Source organism: Alligator sinensis, unplaced genomic scaffold (genome assembly GCF_000455745.1).
Source record: "Alligator sinensis unplaced genomic scaffold, ASM45574v1 scaffold2165_1, whole genome shotgun sequence".
Taxonomy (NCBI): Eukaryota; Metazoa; Chordata; order Crocodylia; family Alligatoridae; genus Alligator; species Alligator sinensis.
This window is the reverse complement of record NW_005843125.1, coordinates 180,861-187,657: the sequence shown is the minus strand read 5'-3', so window position 1 is coordinate 187,657 and position 6,797 is coordinate 180,861. Positions and strand designations below refer to the sequence as shown.

The following is a 6,797-nucleotide window of genomic DNA, read 5'->3' as shown; positions in this document are numbered from 1 at the left end:
GAACTGCACTGCTTAGAGAAGTTATTTTTTCATGTAGGTAAAGGCCAAATCCTGGCCATTAGTTATCTTCATGCAAATATGCTCAAGTCAGCAAGTTTCCTTGGAAGTAACCAGGGGAGAATTTGTCAATTATTGTTGAAGTTTGTAAAATAAAATAATAATTAGTTCACTGAGATCCCAATTCCCTGTCCTCTGCTCCCCTCCCATCTTGTGGCAAGTGATCTGTCTAGAGCAGAACTGAGGTATGTTGTCAGTAGACCAATACATACAAGATTCAGTTTTAGCATTGACAGGACTGTGATAAAAAAACAACATAAATGAAATTCTGCCCTGGTGTAGGCAGGCTTAGCTCTACTAAAGGGGATGTGTTGCACCTTACATTGGTGCTGGACATGGCCCTCAGTTCACAAAGTGTGTGTAGAGGAGCCAAATGGGGACCTAAATCGCCAATACAGAATAAGATGAAAAACAAGGATGAAGGGAGGGAGAGGAAGAGACTATAGATCAGAAAACAGTAATGAATCCACAGAGACTTCCCAACTGCGCCTGACTGAAATTAAAACCCGAACAGGTCTTTAATGGATTTCATGTTGACAAGCCCTGACTTCTCATTAATTAAGGACTCTATTTTGACCTAATCAATTCGGTTAGGGTGATGCAATGCCTATTTGTGCTGTGGGGAGGGGGGGCATGGATTTAATATTACTCAAATTCCATTATTGACTCCCAGAGCTATTGATGGCCTTAGTGTCATGGCATCTGACAGGCCAGGGAGCCAGTTGGAAAGAGACAAGCACAAATTTTCCTCTCTGTGACAAAGGTGCATCAGAACTGATTTCAGTGGCAATTTGCTTGTGCAACTGAAAAGATGGCTTAGCCAGATGTGGAAGTGATTTTGTTGAGAAAGTGAGGCTGAAAACAATTCATGCCACAGCGCAGTTTCAAACAAGTTCTGCCAAGACCAAGCCACTGATTTCACCAGAGTTGAGTCTTACAATCCGCCCCCACCCCCAGCTCTTCAGGTAGAAGGCTTGTTTGGGCTGCTGTCAGTTAAGGTACCTAAATGCTAGTCCCTGCCAGCTGCGCAGGTCCACAGGCCACTTATAAATGATTTTACAGACAAAACTAAATACAGCCTCTCCCAGCTTGCAAATTGACTTCTGGAGGCTTCAAGGGTGCTCTCTTTGAAGAATGTGTAGCTGAGCTTTAAGAATGAAGCCTTTAAATGGCGGGGCTCAGGGGGCTGAACAGGGACTGAACTCCCTGCTTGTCACAGGCAAGTCCCTTTATGACCTCAGGCACTTCATGTAGACTGAGTTTTTGGTTTTTCTTTTCAAATCAGTGGAAATTAAACACATGAATACATTTAAATATCTGGCATTTAATGTCTGTATTTAAGTTCCTCTTTGTGAAATGGCTGCTACAGCACTGATCACCATCCTTGCCCTCCTCTCCCCCCCAGAAGGTACAATGACAAGAAATTAATTGCTAACTGTAAGGAGCTCAGGTAGTCTAGTAATGTTGACCCCCAAACTATTTTGAGGAGGCAGCACTGTCCCACCTCAGTACAGTTTCTACCAAGGTCTACCAGGACAGAGCCACTGATTACACCAGGGCTGAGTCTTGCAAACACCCTTCTTTCCTTGCTCCTCAGAGCCAATGTATCATACTTTAGATTTTGACAGAGCTTCTGTGCTGCTCGTTGGCAGGTCTGCATTTCATGCTGTCTGTTCCAAACTGGTAAGAAATTGTTCTATTGCAGATGATTCAGAAGCTGGAGCTAAGCGGCCACGAACCACCATCACAGCCAAACAGTTGGAAACGTTAAAAAATGCCTATAAGAACTCCCCCAAACCTGCCAGGCACGTACGGGAGCAGTTGTCCTCAGAAACAGGTCTGGACATGAGGGTGGTGCAGGTGAGAGAACCGCAGGCTGAATGATTGCTTTCATTTCCTCCTCTTCCCACCAAGCAGAATGGTGCCATGCAACGTAAGCGATCCTGGAGCTGTTGCGCATACTGCCCATGAGTCAACTGTCTTGCATAGGCCCGTTCCACCCCAAAACATAGGTCGATGGGTAACCAGGGTTTTTACCCAAACATGAGCAAGTACGGGCTAACCCCCATAGCATCACTTTGGGTGGAGTTGTAAGCGTGTACCAGATACGCTATGTGCTGGCTTCAGGCAGCCTTCTGCTCATGCTGAAGTGTGCCCAGCATGTTCAAGCGTGTTCAGTTGAATCACTCTGGTTGTGGGTCCCCTTGGGGGTGGTAGGGCATAGTCCAAGATTTCTTTATCCCCACCAGAGTTAGTACTTCCCACAGTAGCCGGCTTTCGAAATCTTACCCTTGATCGGAATGGATTCTGGCCAGTAGGCCGAATACAGAGAAATATTTCTCCCACAGTACCTTGGCAACCATCTGCACCGTCTGGTCTTGCATAGGAAAGGCTTGGGGATACTGGGTGAAGTGATCTGTCACCACCAGCACATTCCCTTCCGGTGCCCCTCTCCTTCTATGGATAGGAAGTCCATGCACACGAGCTCTAGGGGCTTGGAGCTCTGAATGGTATGTAGGCAGGCGGTTCAAGTGGGCAAAGTTATTCGTCGCACACATCAGTCACAAGTCAAGCACTTGGCCTTTACGTCTTCAGCCATCTTTGGCCAAAAGGACCACTTATGTGCCAAGGCCAAGGTGTGGTCCACCCCCATATGCCCAAAGTCATCATGTAGTACCCGTAATACAAGGGCTCTATACTTCTGATATCACTACTTCCTCTTGTACCACACAAGCCCTGCACTGCATGCATGGAGCAGTGAGTGCAGTGTTTCCATGTCAAAGAAACCAGGGCAGGAAAATCTGGGAAGCATTAAGGCCCTCATTCTGTTACTAATGGGAATGACTGGGCAGCTGAGTCTCTGCAGAGCCTTACTGACTTCCATGAGGCTGCCTTGGGTGTTGCCATCCACCCACATGGATCACAGCGCAGGATCCAGACCTGAGGTTTAAAATTTTTCTTTTTATGATCTAGGAGTGCATTAGACGCGAGTATGCAATGGCAGAAAGATAAATTAGGCTGCATGTTTGGGGTGTTAATGTCAAGACAATGTATCCTGGAACTTGAGATAACTGGCCTGACCTCTCTGTGGGGGCAAACCAAAGCTGGCTGGATTTAGTTAAGTTCTTTCCACTGACTTCAGTGGACATCAGTCAGGTGTGTCTAACTGCAGTGGAGGCCTCCCTTGGAAGTATTGTTTCTTGGCTGATTAGAGGTTTTGCAGAGGGTAGGTGCTTGCTGGAGATGTCTTCTGTGAAAATCAAGAAGGTTTCCTTTGAGCTTACTGCCTCAGAGATGGCACCGGTCCTGGAAACTGAGTAGGAGTTTTAGGGAAGTTTGGATGCAGCCTTTGTGGCTTGGACCTGTGCTATAGCTACCTCCAAACTGCAACCCCTTGGAGTTGGAGGAGATTCAGGATCTGGACTATCTTGAACTCTGGAAGGATCCAAGCCAGCCCTGAATATCCCTGCCCAGGCTTTTCACTTTGCCCTTCAGTTCTGCTCATGACTCTGTCTCTTACTTTGTGGCAGTGTGTTGGGTTTTTTCTTCTTTTTGTGGCTCCAGGTTTGGTTTCAAAATAGGAGAGCCAAAGAGAAACGTCTGAAGAAGGATGCCGGGAGGCACCGTTGGGGACAGTTCTACAAGACAGTGAAGAGGAACCGCAGTGGCAGCAAACATGAGAAGGAGAGCTCCGCGGAGGACTGTGGGGTTAGCGACAGCGAGCTGAGCTTCCGAGGTGAGTGTGGAAGCAGGGACTGCATGCAGGAGTGGCACTGAGGATTGAGGGTGGGGAATATAGTGTCCAGAGTAAAGGGCAGATTCTTGGGATTCCCACATATAAACTCAGAAAGAGGGGATTCCTGTCACACTACAAGCTGGAATGATTTTTGTAACCAATACTCCTTCTTCGGACAGAGAGGCTGGTGGTGTGGCGGCCTTTAAATGAGAGAGGTAAAGGAATAATTACTACTATGTCATGCAGTGCCAAAATAGCGCAGTGATCCATCTTCCAGGGTAGAGGTTGCTAATGCTTCAGGGCAGGTCATGACAACCCAAGAAGGCACCACCCTGTGGCATGTGATATCACAAAGTTGGACCTTTCCTCCATCTCATCTGCTGATCGGTTAGGCTCTGAAAGGGTTCATACCCTACACTGTGAGGAGTGATATCCCATTACATTTCTTATCCTCTTTCATGTCACTGGCAATGGGATTCGTACCAACATGAATTTTCAGTCCCCTGTTGGAAGCTCACCATACTCTAGGGCTCAATAAGCTAGTAACCTATCTCTAGGGAAAACACGCAGCTATCAGCAACCAGAGTCCTCCTCGAACAGACCCTCTTTAGGATGGCTGAATCTGGCCATTGGAAGCCAAATATTTCTGACCACAGCTTCCTTCAAGACTGATAGTTAAAGGAGGGGCTCTACAGAAGCATTTTAAAGGCAATGCATGTATGCCACCCACTGTCTTGGGTGATACATTAGAGATTGAAGCTGGAAGCTCCACAGCTGAAAACATAAATCTCTGCAGTTTGAACTAAGCAGCCAGACTTCCTTACTGGGAGTTGACATAAACCAATGCCCTGTACACTAGGCACAGAGGGGGAGATGTGTGGTTCACAGGCACCATACCACTGTGCTTTCTTGTGCGAGTTTTCTACCCATGTCTCAAAATTTAATTAAAGGTTTATAATATCAATGAAACTATAACCTTGTCCTGCTTAGGTCCTTGTACTGTGACTGGGTGGATTACATATAATGAAAAAATCATTGGTAATGAATAGGCCTGGATAGGAATGTATTCTTGGTTGTGCCAACAGTCTGGATTGGGAAGAACCAAGTATTTTAATGGAAATAATTTTAAAAAAATCCTTAAATAAATATTATAACATTCTTATAATGCTCCCAGTGAGAACTATGGCAGCAAATACAAAACCCACAGGCAATAACTAGATTATTTACAGTCCAGCAAGGATCAACTGTGGTTCTAAATCCAGCCTCTCATACAGCCTGAATACAAGACTTGTTTTTTAGTCAGTTTAGAAATAATGCCCTTTATGTAAGTGAATGCACCAAGCTTGAACCCAGTGAGTACTCCCAAAAGTAGCTGCTATCTACCAGCAGTTTTGCTCTGACCAAAGGGTTAAAACATTTAAAATAATAATGGCTCATAGGTAGGGATGTATAAAAGTGTCCCTTTCAAGTACAAATAAGTTTTTTTAAATTAAAAAAAAGCCTGCTTTAGGCATAGTTCCATTTAGATTTTATTCTTCATGAGTTGTAGTATATAGCATGGTTACCCAGCAATCAGAGTCAAATGAACAAAATCCTCAGCTGGAGGACATCCGCTCTGTTGCGAGGGCACTATGCTGGTTGACATCAGCTGAGAACTTGCCTTAATGTACTTACAACTGGCCTGTAATAGCTAGTGTCCATTCATGTGCATTTTGGTGGCCAGGCTAATTCTTGGAGTTATCCCATTCATTTCACTAGGGTCACCCAAGACATCATTTGCTCTGCATGATGCGTTATCCATGACTGTGGTGTTCCTACACTCATAATTTGATCTTCCTTCTTTCATTCACAGAAGATCAGATCCTCTCAGAGCTTGGCCACACCAATAGAATTTACGGCAATGTTGGGGATGTTGCTAGTGGACAGTTAATGAATGGAAGCTTCTCCATGGATGGGACAGGACAATCTTATCAGGACTTGAGGGATGGAAGTCCCTATGGAATTCCTCAGTCTCCGTCCTCTATATCATCCCTTCCTTCCCATACTCCCTTGCTTAATGGTCTGGATTACACAATGGACAATAATTTAGGAATTATAGCACATGGAGGGCAGGGGGTGAGCCAGACGCTAAGGGCAATGGCTGGGGGACCAACCTCTGATATTTCTACAGGAAGCAGTGTAGGCTACCCAGACTTTCCAACGAGCCCTGCCTCTTGGCTGGATGACATGGATCATCCTCCTTTTTAAGCACCTCCCACTTCTCCAGCCCACCCCTACCAATGCATTCTTTTGGCCCAAAAGTGTGCTCAAAATATCAAGAGGCAACCATCGACCTTCAAGAATCCTAGACATACAGCACTGAGAAATTTCCATTATTTTCAATGGGAATCCTGGTTCCTGGAGGCTTTTGAGATGATAGTGTGGTATTTGTTCCCTTTCTATTTGGAGAGTGGGAGGGTAGGAGAAATCCTTCCTTGTACACAGCACACTGGTATATAGTATCTGGTTCTAGGTTTGCAGATTGGTAGTAAACACAAACTCATTGACACTCTCTCCACATTGTTGTTGAAGACTCTGCTGATGAGTGCTTTTGAAGTGCATGTTGACTGGCTCGGCAAGCATTGGCCATTGGGATCAGCTGGCATTTCCTTACTTGGAGTTAAGTATGTTTCAAAGCCTCCAAACCCACTGTTTTTCACAAGAATTGCTTGAGTGCAGGCAGCCAAACTTATCTTCCATTGAAATGAAAATGCAGCATTTCCAGAGCCGTGCCATGGTTAAGCAAGTGCAATACCCTCACCAAGCACAGGGCTCTGTCTCTAAAGGTCACAGACAATATGGACAGTCACAGGGTGGAAAAGCTATCAGGATTTCTCAAGGTGAAAAACATGATTTCCTACCACTGAATAGCCACATTGAATATTAATATTTCCTGAATGTGGCTGGATCTCTCTCAAGCCAAATTCCTACTCCTGAGTGTAGCCCTGCTGCCATCTTTGGGTCA

The 6,797-nt window shown here is 45.4% G+C and overlaps 1 protein-coding gene across 1 annotated transcript in view; it reads left to right on the top strand.

Moving 5' to 3' along the window:
• Positions 1 to 6,058, top strand: part of LOC102374122 (LIM/homeobox protein Lhx4) — a 48,177-nt gene extending 42,119 nt beyond the window's left edge. Inside the window, exons 4-6 of the mRNA XM_006037490.1 lie at positions 1,763 to 1,917; positions 3,622 to 3,793; positions 5,646 to 6,058. Of these exons, the coding sequence (XP_006037552.1) occupies positions 1,763 to 1,917; positions 3,622 to 3,793; positions 5,646 to 6,040 (722 nt within the window). The 3' untranslated portion in view covers positions 6,041 to 6,058. The remainder of the gene's footprint in view (positions 1 to 1,762; positions 1,918 to 3,621; positions 3,794 to 5,645) is intronic.
• The last annotated feature ends 739 nt before the right edge of the window (positions 6,059 to 6,797 follow it).